General features: G+C 39.9%; 1 protein-coding gene across 3 annotated transcripts in view; it reads right to left on the minus strand.

Annotated features, from left to right (window-relative positions):
- The window catches only part of LOC139608237 (adenosine kinase-like), a 101,142-nt gene continuing 82,333 nt past the window's right edge, over nt 1–18,809 (minus strand). For all 3 annotated transcript variants that reach the window (XM_071461742.1, XM_071461744.1, XM_071461743.1), the window contains exons 8-11: nt 13,515–13,550; nt 9,736–9,850; nt 1,501–1,587; nt 1–1,179 (exon numbers count right to left, since the gene is read on the minus strand). In XM_071461742.1, the coding sequence (XP_071317843.1) occupies nt 1,055–1,179; nt 1,501–1,587; nt 9,736–9,850; nt 13,515–13,550 (363 nt within the window). In that variant the 3' untranslated portion in view covers nt 1–1,054. The remainder of the gene's footprint in view (nt 1,180–1,500; nt 1,588–9,735; nt 9,851–13,514; nt 13,551–18,809) is intronic.

The raw sequence follows: 18,809 nt of genomic DNA on the forward strand, positions 1-18,809 counted from the left end.
TGAGTTTGATATTGTTTTATTTGTATAATAACAAAAAAAAACATTCCTTCCAGTTTTGTACTGTTGAAACTGTCGCTTGCGGAAATTGGAAAGCCACTTCATAATGGCACCCCGTCTTTGATTTCTGCAGCATTACAGCTGACTAGTAAAGGAATATTCAACTGAAAATGTACCATATTTTATAGCTTATAGTATCACAACACTCACCCCCTGCAGGCTTGAAAGGAGGCTCTGAAAGGTTTGCAGCATGCTGCTTTGTGAGGGATGAAGTAGGAAGTGGTGTAATTAGTAATTTATTGGCGAAGTTGTTGTCAGGAACATATTGAGCATAAGGATCAACAGTGGAGAAGTGGATTACACAGCAGTGATGTTTTGAGAAGTTTCTATGGGTGTTTAAATAGGTTTTTTTTGGCCTTGACTCTGGGTCACCATTAAAATCGATTCTAACTTCACTAAGTTCGAAGAAGAAACAAACATTTCAGAGCCACATGTCTGCAGAAACCTTTCAAACCTATCCTCCAGGATAATGTAATTCTCCACCACTGATCCGATCTTCAGTAAGATCCAAACTATCACCACTTTGCAAATAAGTCACTAAATACACCACTTCCTGCAAAGCTTGAGAGCAATGAGGAGGTGATAATGGCACATAAAACTAGAGTATTTAGCTCTGTTGTAAAGAAACTATGCGTTTTAAACATAGAGAACATATTGATCAATGGTGGACAAGTCGATTATGCTGCAGGAGTGGTTGGAATAGTTTCCACCTTTTACATTTGTAAGTGCTGAGTTTTTGATACTCAAAAAAGCAGATTTTCAGTGAAATGCTCCTTTTAACATGACCATATCATTCCAACATTTGATAGTAGTACATTGTTATAACTGTATTAAAACATTTGAGCTGCTTATTTGAGCTCGATAAAGTATCCAAGCTGCAGCACTTAGTCCCATGCAGTAAGTCACTGTAAATAGAAAAAAATGTACAGAAAATCCTGAAGAAGCACACATATCCAAGTATCTTGTGGAACAGACAAATAAACAGTGCTTGGATGCATCAGTGAAAGTCTGGCTTCTCTGGGAAGGTGCACCCCACCCGTCTGATGATGACATTGGCGGCGTAGTGTCCGGCCCGGATACACTCCTCCAACGCATGCTCTTGGACCAACGCAGAGAGGAATCCTGGGTAGACAGAGGAGCAGAGGCCGACCTGTAACCATCCATCACCTCCAAAATAGTTTGGGGAGCAGTTAGTATTAATATGAGCCAGGTACTAATGGCTTCTGGAAAAAGGGACAACGCTGTTTCATCCACAACAGGACCCAGATGATGACTGTTTTATGTGGTGCTATGATGAGCTCGTACAGAGTGAAAACAGCAGGCTAAATGTCACGCTCATATAATCTGGAGACATTACTACGTTACATAGTTGACCAGAATCAAAGGTTAATTGGGAAGGTACACAGAAGTCAAGCTGTGTAGAGAATAATTTTCATGCCATACCTCCCACGAAGGCGTCTCCTGCGCCGTTAGTGTCCACGATATCGTTCTGGTCGATGTCCAAAACAGGGAACATGGTCACCTTCTCACCTGTGGTCAGGACACAGGAAGGCTGTTAATTACAGTGGAACACTAGCATTTTAATTTCCCTTTTTACCCCCCAAGTTTTGCTCATTATTTCTTTGATTGTAACTTCACATTTCAAATTTTATATTTGATTTTACACAGCAAGGCTTTGCTGTAATTGGTCAGTTGATTTTAGCACTTCAGCAAATAATAGTTTTTAACATGTAGCCTAAAATAGAGGATTATGACTCACAGTCATGTTGAGTAGGAGTTAAGGAAGTCAAAGCTAGTAATCAAAGAAGTCAAAATGAAAAGTTTCACCTGAATATGAAGAGAAACTTCACTTAGCATCATTATGGTCACCAAAGCTGAGTATTTGATAGCAGCATGGCTCTATTGATAATCTATGGATTATTTTAACAACTACCATATGGATTGCAATGAAATTGGTACAGAGTAAAGTGATTCCTTAACTTCATCATCAGTTTAAATTTTTTATTTTACCAATAATTTGGTCCACAACTTGCATTTAGTGCTATTTAGCAAATGCTAGCAAGCTAACACACTATATTGAGAAGGTGAACATGGTTAACATGATACAGGCTTAGATTTAGCACATTAGCATTGTCTCTGCGAGTGTGTTAGCATGCTGGCGTTAGCCTTTGGCTCCAAGTTGCTATCTAAGTGTGAGACTAAGTGAAGACTCGAAGTCTTGTCAATTTTTTATTTTTTTTTCAAAAACAGCCCAAAGGGATGTCTTTACGTTGTTTTATTTGACCAACAGAGATTTTAAACAGAGACAAGCAGCAGATCCTAGCATCTGAGAAACTACAATTAGTGAATGTTTGGCATTTTTATTTGATAAATGACAAGCAATTGACTGAAAATGAAGTGACTAGGTAAATTAGACATTACACTAATGAAACTAGCGCAATGTCCTGCACTGGCTTTAAAAAAAAAAATGTCCCAAAAGCAACAGATAATAAAATGTAAAAACTCAACATCTCTAAAGCTCTAGGTGAGTGCTCTGATAAATTAAAAACAATGCAAAAGCAGTTACTGTGAGTCGTTCCAGTTCAAAACGGAATCCATTAAATGAGGGTCTCTTATTATCTTCAGTGGATTATACTGCTTCAATTATCAGTAGCATATGCACTTCAAAGAGACTTCCAGTTTAAAGGAGAGGGGGGAAAACGAAACAAAAATCTACCAGATGACAAAGTCTAGAGGTGTAGAGTGACATTAAATCAGCAACTTATGTCAGAACAATCTAAACCACTCACACAATCTTCAAACAATCCAAGGCTCTGGTGCCGATGTGAACCTTCAAAAAGGTGCAGGAGACAAAAGACTGACATGTGGATAAAAGGAACATGAGGAGGCTGACAGATCTCTTATTGACAAAAAAAGGTTGGGAGTTTAAGGAGAACATGAGAAAAATCTACAAAAAAGCAGTTTAATGAGGCTCCCTGCTAATCTAACAATGGCTCGCAGAATATCTGAGATGCAGACGAGACACCCCGCCTTATCAATCTTTGAATACATTTCCGTCTTTGTCCTACAGGGCAAAGGATGCACAACCTGCCGCTGAGCATATGTTCAACACCTGATGTCAAAGAAAATGACTGTAATACACCAACTGTGAGCGGAACCCAAGTTGTTGTTGAAAATGACATCTTCCAGAGCAGAGTGTGACTGCGTTACAGGTCAGGTGCTGAAGACGTATCAGATAAGGAGTTAGATTGTGTTTTCATGACACATTTCCTCCTTAAAGGAAAGCAGCTGATTGTCACTTTGATAATAAATTACAATAAGACAAGAATCCTTTTAGGATCGGCTAATTAGTAGCATAACGACTTTGCTTAATTAATGCCACAGATGAAGCCCGAGAATCCTCCTCCCTCTTGAAATGATTAACCGCACATAAAAAAATGTGCCAATAATAAATTCCAGTTTGTCAGTTATTCCACAGTTAAGAAACTCAAGTCGTTAGATGTGGTCGTGCTCATGCGATGCACTTTGCGGCTGTAAAACCGCATGCTTTAAAATCTGAAGCTGCTGCACTTGTTCAGCACAGATTCTTCTGCCGTTTATTAGAGTCCAGGAATCGAATGGGAAATCAACGTTATGTAAATATTTTTACAGTAGCTAAAATAAAAAGGTTACTCTCTCCAGCGGGGGCGGCACAAGAAGAGTCAGGTCTTTTCAGTAAGGCAGTTTGCAACCAGGTAACCTCTCACCTGAAGTAACGCTCATCTTTGTGATAACACTGCATCCAGAGGTGTCAGATAGCAATTAACAGCTCTGTTTTTGGATTCTTATTAAATTCCTTTTAAAAAAAGCCTTTCACTGGGAATTAGACGACACGCTTATTGTACTTGGGTATATACTGAAATGTTTGTGTTGACTTTTTTTTTTTTTTTTTTTTTTGACTCAAAAGTAAAACTTTGCCAAATTCAATTTATCTTACTATATTTGCAAGATTTCATCTATTTCCAATCTTCTTTCCACACACAAAACATCTTATTCTACCTAACTTTTCAATTTTGGAAATTTCAGGCTAAATTAAACAAACTGAGAACCATTTGAAAATGCAGTCCTTAATCTACACAAAGTCCTTGTAGGCAGAAACAAGTTTTCTGAAATTCCAGTTCCCCCTCAGCTGTACCTTGTCTTGAGTGATAAGTGGCAAATATTAGCATAATAATATGCTAATCTAAGATGGTTAACATTTTAACTAAATATCAGCATGAGAGCATGTTAGCATGCTGAGATTAGCATTTAGCTAAGAGTCTTAGTCTTGCTTAGGTAAAGTGCAGTTTCTCAAAATAATAACACAAATATTGCCACAAAACCCTTTAACGTGTAGATGTAAATGTGAATTTGAATTTCAGCCCCTGAGAGACATCCTCTTCATAGTCCTGACTGATTGGACCGCTGTGGGGTTGCATGATCCTGGTTAATTTAAATAAACAAGGTACAACAGGCATCCCATATTCCTCCTGCTTCTATTATCACATTCAGAGTTTGCTCTCTGCTGCTGCTGGGGGAAAGTTCACATAACCTCACTGACGCGAATTATTAAGTTTGACTGACATGTTAGCTCAAGTTACAGGCCAGCAATCCCCCAGCCATCTGTAACAAAGATCTCATTGGCAAAAATCTGTCATGGAAATGGCAAAAAAAAAAAAAAAAAAACTCCTGCCAAAATACTCTGACTCTGTTGTTGCTGGCTTGTAGAACGTCTGAAAACATCACTTTGCTGAACTCATTGCACATTTAACTGTAATGACATCGGCAACATTATTTTCAATGAATAAATCTTGGCTGTACTTTTTTTTTTTTTTTTTCTAATCATTAACATATTTTTCTTCCTAGAATTTGGTTTAATAAAATGAGTGAAGCAGCAGATTGGTGGTGAATACGTGGGAGTGTAGTATAGCTGTGCTTTGACAGGTAACCTGCAACAGGGGACAAAAAAAAAAAAAAAACTGTGAGAAGAAACTCGAAGGAATTCAAATACTTCCTTGCAGTAAGCTATAATTGTGTGCTTTTGTTAATTCGCTCTTCATAATTCCCTCATTACAACTCTTGAACGGTGGTGATTAAACTTGAGAAATTCTTTCAACAGGCGTCTCTTTGAAATGAGTATCAATTAAGTCCTTTATTATTGACTATTCTTTTGAACAATGCCAATTCACAGCACAACACTGACTGAGAAAAACGCTCTCCTGTACAAAAAGAGACTGTACATGCAAAGAAGATGACCTCGCCTTTATTGGAAAATGAGCATATGGAGCGTTGTTTTGACATGCTTCCCTTGGTGGTGTTCCAGCGCTCACTATTGTTACTTTGACAGCAAAACAGGTGGATCAAATAGTTGGCAGGTCATTAAAATGAACTTTAATTCTGTCTCACTTTATCATCTACACAAGTAAAACAATGAATACATCATTTTCAACCCTGAGCTGCCAAGTGGCTCAATTACACATGACTATATGGCTAAAAGGCATGAGCTAAAGTACTGAACAGAGTTTAAGTACAACATCTTTGTGTGAGAAACTTGCCCGAGAATACTTCTCCTGGAACGTTTCCTGTTGCGTTTCAGCCAAACTCTGAGCCTCGGAGAGGAAAACGTTACCGCTTTCTTGGCAAACGCGACAGGTTAGGAGCAAGTTGACATTCAATCTGTTTCCCTATCATAACCAGCATCTTTGTTCACAATTGAGTTAGAAAAAAAATACATATGCCTGTAATTACTGTAACCACAGGCAAAAGATCATCGCCAACCAATATCCTTTCAGGGAGACATGAAAGAAAACACTTCAGTGTGAGATGCCAAGGGAAAAGGAGGAGGCCTTTCTCATAGCACAGGCTGTTAATTGACTTGTCTATTATGAGGTACAGAGCATAAACATTCTGCTTTTTAAAGAGACTATTAACATTTCCTCTTTAAATAATTCTGCAACATTTAATCTAACTTTGGTGAATGACAACACTATCCAGTATTCACTTCTTTCTCTACCTCAGTTGATTAACATGTATAGATCAGGTCGGTTTTTTTTTTTTCAAAGTTGAAATCTGCCTGCCTTGCCCCCTCGAGAGCTCTAAAACTCGCTGAGAAGCCGACTCAGGCTTTATCAAGTCCTTATCAGCGATTAGAGCGGCAACCCCTGCTGAATGATCGTTTATTAGATCTCCTCACCGTTAAGGTTCAGGGCACAATGATCTTAATTACTGCTTTAATGGGTGTATAAGCAAAAGCCCAGTGTAGTTCAGCAGTGTCAGTGGCAGCTAAATAAAGGGCCATTTCCCGTGCTCCCAGCTCTTAAAAGCCATGTTTGAAGCGGTGGTGTGATGAAAGGCTCCAAATGAAGGGCAGGGGGAAAAAAGAAAGAAAGAACAATAACAAATTGACATCTCTTTTTGGAGAATTATACCATGGGGGAAGGCATTCTCCCATCCTTAATCACTATAAAATGGTTTAACATGACATGCAGAGGCTGGCAAATGATCAAATCCTGACAGGAGGACAAATTGCAAACAAAATGAGAGATCAAGTTTATTAGAGCACCGCCTCTGGGAAATGAAAATCTTTAATTCTCTTTTTACATTGACATTTATTTGGCTGGCATGAACGGTGATGTTCACACACACATACACACACACACACACACCAATTCTGCTGCACCTACTACTGTAACTGCTCCACTGTAATGATAGCACAGTCAATGACATTTATCATGTTTGCCTTTGTAGATGACATCTGAAACACATTGTCTTTCATCCCGCCTGCATTCATCATGTATTTTATATAAAGTTCACCGCGGCGCACAGCTCTGTCTTCATGCAGGAGCAATGAGAGAAGCAGGCAGGAATTATCAATCACCTCCAGCACAATGGATGGATTCCTGTTCTTTTTAACTGTTGGGCTTCTGCTTAAAGACTTCTTTTCAAATTCTCATGAAAGGAAACTCACTTCCAGGAATTTTACTTTCACAATGAAAATTCAAACGAGCTTGTTCAGCTAAAATAAATGCTACTTATCATTTACCGACTTTCACTTGAATCATATTGCGATGATATAATCAAATCACTCTGCACAAAATTCTGTGCCTTGAATTAATCATTCCAAGCAAACCAGCCTCAGTCTTACGAGCCTGCAGCTTTTTGTCTGATGTTATGCATGAAGAGCAGCAATATAATGTGCATAAGAACACCGGTCACCAATTATAAGCCTATGAACAGGTGACTTCCATAGACTGTATATAAAGATCACCCATGGGTTTCTACAGGGCGGTTTTGAAGCTCAGAGTCGACTACTCCACTGTCACCGTCTTGGCAGTGTCTGACTCCACCTAACTCCCTGCTTATCCAAAAATGGCTTCGGAGGTGGGCTGTCACTCAAAGCGGCTTGCCCTCAATTATGCAGAACTTTTTAGCCTTGATCAAATTTTAAGGAGTGAGTTGTATAAAAATTCACCCCCTGTGCAGTTGCCACAAAGGGATAAATTAGCTATAGAGACCAAAACTGGTTTTTGTACCAGGCTGTAAATGTGTTTTTCTGCTGTAAAGTTTGGCATTTTAAAATAGAAGTCAGTGGGGACTGACTCACTTTTGGAGCCAGCGTCAAGTGGTCCTTCACAGAACTGCAATTTTTGGCACTTCTGGAGGTTGCTGCTTGGCGACTTCATGACATACATTATTGCTGGTTGATAGGTGTTGCTGCATCAAGAAACACCAATGTCCTTTTTTTCTGAGAGATGCTCCAAAAAATCTGCAATTTGGTCAAATCCTTTCTTCAGATTTGCGGATTCAGACTTGTATATCATGTCTGCTTGTGTGTGCAGTGTGTCCAGTGAGTGCTTTGGATGTAAAACACAAGGTCTGTGTATGTTGCCCTAAAGAGTGGAACACAGTTTGCTGCACTTCGATTTTCTCATATGTAGTTTTGCACGTTGTGACTTATACTGATCGTAAAAATAATACTGTTATAGTGTTATATTCATTTTATATTAATTTGAACACAGATAATTAATTCAACCATATCAAGCAGCTTTACAACTTAGTACAAAGAAGATACCATAGGGGCATTATATAGTTAAACAGTGTGTTAATTTTCTTTATTTACACCTGCGTTAACAGGTTTTTAGTCAGGGAAACCCGCACTAAAAACAACAATTGAAACATTATCACCTTATAAAGTTGATATGGTGAACTGATTATAATTTTTATGAGTCATGTTTTCAGCCACCTGATGCATGTAAGTCCAACATTCACTCTGCTTTTAACTTGTTGTTTGTCTCCACCAATGCCTGAGGGAAATATCTGGCTCTTTATTTGCTTAATTCTCCACTATGTCTGCCTTGTCTGCTGTTTACTGCTGGACAGGTAGCTTACAGTGAGTTTATCAGAGCTCTATTGCTGTAAACAGCTGCCTACTGTGGTTGTAAATGGTGCTGATGAGAGTGAACAAAAAAAAAAAAAACAACAAAAAAACAAAACTGTAAAGTTGCAGGCCGTAAAATCAAAACAACACGTTAAGAGATGTCAAAAACCTCTGTAGAGCTGAGGACAACTGCTGAGTCATGTAATAATTCTGAGTTCATCACTCCCTTTTCACATTATGCCTTGTTATTTTACCCATTGTTTATATAAAAATATTGGATACTCCCACTTTAACCTTTAATATTCCAAGAAAGTCTCTTAAGAGTCCTGCCCAAAACAACACCACAGTTTGCAGACAGCACAATAATCACAGTAGAAAATGCAGAAAAAACTTGATTAATTATTGACTGTGTAATAATGCTATTAAAGTCATACTGTACAAAGCTTTAACTTGTAAATACTCTTGCCGCCAGTATGAAATTGAGGACACTGGACACATGTGAAGACAGTGCCCTGTAGTGCTAACAGTCCTGCTGTAGCTGTACCTCTGCAGTCCCCAGTGATGAGTGATATGTTGGAGTCTTTACCTGAGGCCATCTCTCCCCGTGCACGACTAGTCTGAACTGCAAGGGCAATGAGGAGAGACACCCTGTGGCTCCAAACAAAGGCAAAGGCTCCCAGCAGTAATCGGAAACCATCATCTCTCTCCTCACCGCTTAAACCTGCAACCACTGCTCTGTTACAATGACACTGCCTTTTAATGTCCCACTAACAAATACGCCCTGTATCAAAGGAAATAGGACTTATTTGAGGACCAGTGTTGTCAACCTCTCCCCAAGGTCACTTTGGCAGGGTTTTGCAGGAAAAAAAAAAGGCCAGGATGTGAGAGTTGAAGCATTAAAAATTGCTGAGGACTGCCCTGGAGTCTGTCCAAGACAAAGTTAGAAGTACTTCACAAATCAATGCCTGCTCTCTGCATCCCCCACACTTCTTTTATGCTCTGAAATGACAGAATGTAGTGCAAGCGTTCTTTTTTTTTTTTTTTTTTAAACATCTGGTGTCAATATTGGAGGTTAACTTCAAAGAAATTACTGATAGCATTCAGCTCTCTTCAGTCAGCGATCGAGCATCTATTTAAGGCTGTGTTCTGCAGTTTTGAGATATGAGGTTTAAATGAAGGGTAAAGATGTCCAAAAGGGGCCAAAGTTGGGATGGCTTCGAGTGGTACTTAAGTGAAAGTATGTGCAGATAAGCCAACAAAAGCGGCAAACAAAAATGGCCTACCAACAGTTGCAACAGTGTCGTCCTTGCCCTGAGTGAAGACCACGATTCGCTGCCTCTTTGTGTTCTCCTTGGGGAGGTTTTGGGTCTTCTTTGCAATCTCTGCGATGTCATCTGTCTGTAAAAACGCAAGACCACTGGGTGAGTTCATGTTAAGCTGAATGAATGCATTAAGAAGAGCCAGGTGTGAGGCGCTTAATCAACAATCACACGTGTGAATGAGAGAGGTCAGATTCTTCCCATCCTGGCAGACGGATCAAGTGATAATGAAACCAGATGGGCAATGAAACCGTTTGGAGAAAAGATCAATAGAAGCGCTCAATGGTGCTTCCATGCAGTTCCAGGCGAGCTGCAAAGTATTAGACTGTCATATTACCTAAGTGAGATGAAAATAAGCGTGTGAAGATATGCTGTTGTCAGATAAAGCTACTTCTGCGAGCTGAGGGGATATGTGGTGCGTGTACTGTATCATTCTCTTCCTGAAACAGGCCATTTCTCCTCAGCATCTGCACAGAATGGATATTCTCGCCTGGAGACGACAGAACTCTCCAGAGTGCTTGCCTTTGATCATGAGAGGGATAAAAAAACCCACACCTGTCAGCGCTACTTTATTATTAACTCATCATGATGTACTATGAGCAGGTGCAATGTCTTTATCGCCATCTCGCAGTGGGGTGGACTCTGCTTTTCTGTAATACAGCACACCAAGGAGCTAGCATTAAGGGTAGTAGATGCCTCTAGCATCTGTATCAAAGCTAACACTCCAGCACCTTCAGGGTGAGCAAATACTGTGGTTATGGGAGTAATCAGAGAGATAGGCTTCCAGCCCAATACCACCAGCCACACTGGCTCACTCAAACCAATGAGCTTTTACACCTCTAAATGCTTCCCAAACGTCCTTTAATCAGCCCTGAGAGGTCCGGGGAGACCCTGGGCCGAGGAAAAATGGGTGTAACACTCTAAGTAAGTGCTAATGGTGAGGTTAATACAGAGGCTGTTAGCAAGCGACAGCGAAAAAAAAAAAAAAAAGGCAATTTGTCACTGTGACTGGATGTAACCACAAGCACTACTCCAGACACTGAATGCAAAACCGCACAAGGCTTCGGCACATTGTCACCCTTTGGTTTTATGTTCCCTGACATAAAAAAAAGCGCTCTACTCTACCAAGGTTGTAAGGGCCAGAGGTGGCAGGGTAAGCATCATGGCTGTTGAGCAGGGCAAGCTACACACACACTCACACAAACACACACACAAAGACTACTTTCTCCTTTTTGCCTGGCAGAAATACTTACCTGGCGACTTCCTATGGCAAAACAATGCAGAAAAATAATGTATGGCGTAAATGCAAAACAAATGAATTGACAAATGATCTGGTCAATTTGGTTTACTGCTGACAAATGGCAATATTTACGATTGTGAGGCAATTGATCAGACATAAATCAACAAACCGTGAAATATGAAAGCTTTACAAGGGTGTTAAATTGTGCTTCTGTGTTGAAGCCAGTGAGAAACTGATTGTCTGCACTGCAGGCTGCTTGAGAAACACTGCCAGGGAAAGATTCAATTAGAGCTGCGATGCAGATAGTTCTTTGAGCATTTAAAGGAAACAGATCACAATCAGGCGAGTGTGTTCAGATCTGCTGATTGCTGTTTTGGAGAGGACAAGCTTTTTATCTTGTATTTAGACTGAAGAAGTGCTGCTGTCATTTTTGTTAGTCATCCATAATGTGAAGATAACAGTGTTTTAGAATGCATCCAAAGTGCATCATGCAGTGTTTTTGGAATCACAAATTGACAAGTGGGCAGCAGCTACAACAATATCCAATCACAGTGCCCCTCACAAGGGCTACACACTTCTATGCATTAGGTTTCTGACAGCAGTTATTTCTTGTTGGCGTTTTTCAGATGTAATAGAATAAAGTCTTTGCTGAACTAGAACTGGACTGTAAGTCTTGGTTTTTTTCTTACTGCCCTATAATAAAATCATTTTACTATAATTTTACAAAATTCTGGGTGACTGATTATGGATGATGTTGTCAAAAACAGTCACTCTCGTTTGTACAAATGCAGAGTTTTGCTTAATGGTTCTACAAATGGAATTTTACATGAATTCGTTTTGACAAAACATTTTTACCAAAAGATCCATTTACTGGAAAATTTCAGAAGCTTTCAGCCATGTCTCGTATGTAGTTTTGCTCAGTTGTCATGGAGATGGTTCAATTAAAGTCCCATAATTTCATTCATGTTATAACAGGTTGCTGGAGGTGACGCAAGAAACTGTCTTTTAACTCTCTCCATGACAACTGAGCAAACTCCTTCTGCTGATGAAAGCCATGCAATATGGCTGAAAGCCCCCAAAAAATCCAGTAAGTGGATTCTGTCGAGAACCTTTTGTAAAACTACTATTTCCAAGATCGGTGACGAATCTTGAAGCACATGATTTTTTATTATTGTATGTGATTATACACACATTTACTTATATCAAAGTCAGAAACATGTCCCCAGAACTATTGTGTTCTCATATTACAAGTGTATTGTGTATGTGTGAATAACAAACGTCCTCTACTTCTATTTCCTGTTTTAAACTAGAGGCTACTGTATAGTGTATATATTGATATTTTGAAGACTTGTCAGTGTACAACTAAGATATGTGGGCCTGCTCGTACGATGCAAGTAAAATTGCCATCAGAAAGCGACAAGAGGGGGAAAAAAAAAAAAAAAAAAACAACTGTGAAGAAAACCTCTTTGAACTGCATCCATCTAGAAATGCAGAAAGTACAGTACACACCACTGATGTTATCTGAGAAATCACATTCATCCAATACAATTTTGCAGAGTGTTCTGGCAAATCAGGTTGACATGGAAAATGTCAAAGAATTGTAACTACTAGGAGAGTCTACACTTTGCCCTTTTGTGTTTTTTATTTTTTTTCTCCAACCCCCCCCCCCCCCCCCCCCCCCCTTTTTTCCCTGCCTTCATCCCTACTCCTCTCTTAAACCTGTCACTGCCATCGGGATTGCATTTCTATTCCAGTCACGTTGATCACACCGTTAGTGATTCTGGATGACAATTATTCACACAGAGCAGAGCCATATTCAAGGCAGCTCTACCTTTGAAAGAGAGAAGGCACTTAAAATACCTGAGCCCATTTTGAAAAAAACTCACACACACTGGATATTTGTGTATTTGATTTCACATTTACATAGCAGTATGAGGAATATGCCAAAAAAAACAAGTAAAAGGGAGCATTCATTTTACTCTTAAGAGGCAGCCCCACTTATACATAGTGTACATTCTATGGGGTAACAAGCACTGTAATTTTCATTTCCATAATGTAAAACCACAGGTGGCTGTAATTTGGTTATTTAAAGACTACAGTGTGTTTTAGTGTGGTGTGACGCTATAGCAGTGAAGAGAAGACATACAGTATCATCCCTGAGTGCAATGAAGATAATGAGGAGGCTTTTTAACCAGGCAACCTGATGAGCCCCGAGCCTGCAGAGAAAGGCTTGAAACCATGCCCAACTTCTCAGCTTCCCAAGAGGCTTTTCAAAATTCAATAAATAACATCTGTAGGCGATGTTGGGTGCAGACCTAGCAGAGTGCGTCATAACAGAGAGCTGGCTGAACAAAGAAACCATGACGACTGCCAGGTTTCCATAGCAACTGCTGCAAGGCCTGGAGAGTATAATAGCACATCAATCACTGTCCAAAAAGAACTTCATTATCAGCAAAAATAAACCTTTAGGATCTGTTTAGTGTGCAATTGCTGGTCAACTCACCTCAAAGCCCAGCTCTTTGGCAAATGTGGCCGCCTCCTAGAAAAGATAAAAAAAACACACACACACATACACACACACAAATGAGCGGTTAATTACAGAGTCACAAACAGAGCAGAATGTCACACTCAAGTCATGGAAGTAAAGCCATCTCTCTTCCCCCTGCTCCTCAGATGTGTGGCCATGTCACTTGAGAATAAGTAACCTGAGTTAGTGTTGCGCCGCCAACTCCTGATTTAATAGGCATGCAGCCCACCCATTTAATCTATTGCCCCACTTCATCTCATCTTACCACAGCAGCATGAGAAAACACCACGTCAGCCTCCAGCCATGAAACCACCACTGAAACCATGAATATGTGCTGGTATGTGGGAATCCCCTACAGTACAGGCACTCAGCACCTACTATTGTTACTTAAGCCTCCTAACAGGTGCAATTTAAAGGCCCAGTGCTTATGCAAATTCTTGGTTCTTGACTACACATCATGTAAACTTCACATTTTTGTTGACCATTATCAAATACATGCAGTAGTTTTAGATTTTTAGGTCTATTTCTCTTCACCATTTCAGGCAAAAATTGGTTTCCATTAATTACCATATAGCAAGAAAATCTAATGGCAAACACTTGAAACTTACTGGAGCTGTCAAGTCTAAATCCATGCTGTATAGTTTTAGGTTTTCTGGTGTATTTTCCTGCTGTTTAAGAAAGTCTTAGATATTATTAGCAGACTTTTTAAACTTGGTCTAAGTTTAAGATACTGTAGTTATCAGTCATCTGGGGGTGAGGACCTTGTTAGGAAGTCATAGATACATCTGTGGGGTCGCCTGATGTTTAAAACAATGAGACTTTTCAAATCTATCTGCAATTTAACTACATTACTACGTGACAACAACTTAGCAAAAAATCATGTAGACTTGATTTTCACTGTTAAGAATTAGACAAAAGCATAGATGATTTGTAGTTCAGGATCTTTGGGAGTAAGTCCCAACTTTGGAATTTGGGACAGGAATGAGTAGAAATAAATGAGAAAACTGTGGGTGTCGACATTGGTGTATATATCCAAAAAAATTTAAATGATGCTATATCAGTGCATTTGAGAGAAGTTTCAGTGTCTGTTAATTAATTTCTCATATACTACAGAAATGAATGGAAACCAATAGATGCTTGGAGTAGTAGGGGAAATACATCAATACAATCTAAAACTCACCGGCATAGATTGCAATATGGTTAGCTGTAAATAGGGCAAAACCCCCTGGTATGATCCTTTAACTGATGACAGAAGCTGTTGCTTGTCAGGTCAGAATGATGCCACAAATCATGACAGACAACCTCATGCACTAAATTCACTTTTGACCCCAGACGGGGCAATAAGTTGATGCTATGATTCTAAATAATCCAATTATCTGCAGAGGGGGGGCTGGTGTTTGCGTGACCTTGGGGAGAGGTTGACAACCTGGTCCTCAAACAGAAGGGGAGGAGATGACATGGAACAATAAGGTTACTGGTCCCTGGAGGAAAGCCTCATGGCTTTCTGCCTTGGATCAACATCACAGTGCCAGCAATATGTCAATTCATCACCCCCCTTCTCCTTCAACACACACAGAGGCCGAGAGGCTAGTCAATTAGCCACTGAAGTCAAGGAGCAGTTTTAAAATGAGTAAAGGTGTGCAGTCTTTTCTTTCCCTCCCTTCTCCTCTTCAATCTATCGAGGGCTTAGGTCTCACATTTGTTTTCATTTATTTACAACCACATATTGACTTTTCTCCTCAGGAAGGCCCCGTCACAGATGAGCACGAGGCATCTCGCAGGGACACGAGCAGCTTAGAAAATGTCTTGTCAAAACAGTGATATTTCATCTCATAACATTTAAAAGAGACACATGAATGAAGGCTTGAATAACGAAGATGCTGTCGAGCTGCACATGCCTCTATCTCACCCGCCGTCTCTCTCTAGTTAGCAGCTATAATATTTGTGAGAAAAGCTTTTCGAGAGAGAGTGGGTGTTAGAAGAAAAGATAATTGAAGCAATGTCTATGAGCCACATGTGTACAGTGTAATCCCTTTTAGGAATTTATTAATTTCTATGAGCTGTTATGGATGCCAACATCAAAAGTATTTGGTAGTATAAGCTCAGCTAAACCTAATGTATTGGTATGATAAATAACTGCAAGGTAGTAAATATGCAATTACTCAGACTACACAAGCAAGCCAATAAAATTGAAATGATAGGCAATAAAAGTCACTGTTCCTTAAGTGGTTTATAGCATTACTATTCAAAAATCTGATGTTTCAGGCTGTGCATGTTTCACATTTGACATGTGCTGTTTTGGTATGTTGTGGTAGACAGTTTTCGAATGACGGCCCATGTGCTTCTACAGCTGTCGCAACAATGACAAGTGCTTCGAGTGACATCTGGGCAAAATCCTCTCATGCTAAAAAAAAAAAAAGCATCTCGTTTGTTGGGAGATTGCTGTGATTGCATGCTCGCCTTTGATGATTCTGAGGGAGAGAGGACTGTTGCAGATTTCGGGGGCCAGTAAAGTTCTCCTCCTTCCCCTCCTCGGGCAAACAAGGTAAAAGATAACAAGGCGGGCTGAGTGCATGAGCCCTCTGCAGCCATAGTTAGTATAAAGCTATCAGAATGTGTGAGATGTTACTGCTGTCAGAGGCTTAAACAGTCAAAGGGATATTTTTAGAGAGCTTAAGCTAATAATCCAGAGCCCAGTTGGGGGGGGTGGGAGTCTACAATTTCTTGCCAAGCAAAATGAAAGCGGAAATACACACTTCACGCAAAGGGCAGTTTTCAAAGCTTCACACTTTGTTTTCCTTGACACTGTAAGTGACAGGAGCCTTGCAGGCCTGGTTTAGAGACAGTCTGTGCAGCCACAGCATGTTGTTATTCTGTGTGAAGTTATCCATTCTGTATGGACTCTGTTTCCTTCTTTTTAATGACCCTACATTGCTGAATCTGCATTCAGTATTCATCTAATACTTTACTAAGAGGAGCAAAGTAGGCATTCAGGGTTTGGAAGTCGAGGCCTATTCATTTTCTCATAGATAATGTAAATAGACTCGAATCAACAGTGCAAACTGAGAGAAACTGTGTTAAAATTCTACTTAAATGATAAAAAGTCAAAAGGCACAAAATTGTGTACATTAAAAAAAGATGATGAATGAACTGAACTACAACTACCAAAGAGTGCTGTGGTTAGAAAGATTTCATCACTGAGCTACAAACTAAGTAGATTGTGCTGCTAATGGAAGAAGAAGCAAGAGATTACACTTGCTGAAAATATGTTCACCACTTTAAATGACTGTACTTTCAGATTATGGGTCAATTCTTATCATTCTGGGAACTTTTTTTTCCCAAATCGGCCACTTGGGAGCTCTGGAAACAAGTCACAAACACAACACTGGTAAATTGTTAAAACATATCTAGCTTATGGTTATTTACACATCCTGCAGACAAAGAGCAACACAAATATTCATTTGGATTTGTGGCACTGAGCAAACACAAGTCCAGCAATAATTCACCTTTTAGCTCTGTTTTTGGTCTCCACCATCTGAGAAAAATTCTCTATCTGGCTTATTCGCTGCTCCACTATGTTCACAAGCTAAATGCTAACTGTAGTTGTTGCTGAGGTTGTATTATACAATGGGTTTTTTATTTAGAGCTTTTTCACTGCCTGCTGTGGCCAAAAACAACACCATGAGAGCTGTGAGAGTGATCCAAAATAGTAAAATTGCAGGTCAGAGGACCAAAACAATGAGGTAAAAAAAAAAAAAAAATCACAATAAAGCTCCATAGAGCTGAGGAGAACTACAGAGTTGGGTGATAATTTTCCTTTGGGTTCACTAGGAGAAGGCCTTTCACATACTGTACAAGCAGTTGCCTGATCTATTTAAAAAAAAAAAAAAAAAAAAGATTACAGATGCTCTAAAGCCACTTTTTCCAGCTATTGTTAAATTATACCATGATACTATGTTGAGGAACACAGATGTTGCCGTAACTGGAAAATCTGACATGCAAATGTGGCCAAAAATACTTTCAGCACCAACGGGCCCGACCACTTTGCTCCTCTGCATCACATAACAGACATTTCCTTTTGGTCATAACACTTAATGCATGTTTACATGGTAGATAAGGACACCTGAAAGACATGAAGTTATGGGCGCTCATGATAAAATATTACCAGAAACAAACCAAAGCAAGCATTTACTTTTTTCTCCTCTGTGTAACAGGTTGTTGAGCATATGTCACAGCAGGAGTGAGAGTTGGGGGAAAAAAAATCCAATTTCAGTGTTTCCCAAAGAATCTAAATCAAAGAGCAAACCTCAGTGCTAAGGTTAATAAAAGTTGATAAGCTGAAAAGCGTAACTCCCCCAGGCCATTCAGAAAATAGGCATTTGCTTGACCGTGTTAGCCCAAGCTGATGCTGAGGCAGAAATTGAATTGTATTGTATGGTACATTGTATGTGTGTGTGTGTGTGTGTGTATGCGTGCTGGGAGGAGGCGATAGTCGGTACTGGGGAGGGTATAGCCCTGATAAGTTATTTACAACAACACCCCTGTTTTCTTCTTCCTTTCTGGGCATTTCAATAAGAGCTCATTTCAAAGACATGACTGTTTTCAGCCTAGAACCATTTTAGCTTTCACTATTGTAGAAAATATGTTTTTTTTTAACTGGTTTTGTCGTCACACTCAACAAACCAGAGGAGAACAAATCATTAGGTCTGGACACATCAGTTGGAAATGACAAATCACTTACTGTAGAAACCTTTTAAACTAAACTGAGCATGACTGGGTCATGACATCTCAAATAATTCAGCAAATTATCACTACTTACAGATATATATAACAATGGCATATGACATTTTCCTCATTCTCTGCATGTAAGTGTATGACATCACTGAGGCGAGTCAAACAGCTTTTCATAAATGCCCAGTAAAAACAACATCTGGCATTCAACTCAAGCATTTCCAGCCAGATTACTACAGCATACATTACAGGGGGATGGGTGGGGGGTGGAGAATGAATAACTAATCGAGGTGATGGCATCAGTGGGGGTTGTAAGTGCCCTTGACTTGGCCTCAGGGTCACAAACATGACTCCTCCTGCATGTCAGGACGTCAGCCCCCAGCATGAGTCCAGGTGCTGCTGAACAGGAAGCTGCCACCTCCACGATGCGTGGGCCCGATAACGACCGCGAGTGATTATCAATACGATCGTGCAAGATGATAGCACCTCACTCATGCTGAGTGGAAGGAAGGCAGCCGCCTGCTACTGTGCAGGACAGAT

Source organism: Trachinotus anak, unplaced genomic scaffold (assembly GCF_046630095.1).
Source record: "Trachinotus anak isolate AG129_WGS33_773 ecotype Australia unplaced genomic scaffold, CSIRO_AGI_Tana_v1 ptg000025l, whole genome shotgun sequence".
Classification (NCBI taxonomy): domain Eukaryota; kingdom Metazoa; phylum Chordata; class Actinopteri; order Carangiformes; family Carangidae; genus Trachinotus; species Trachinotus anak.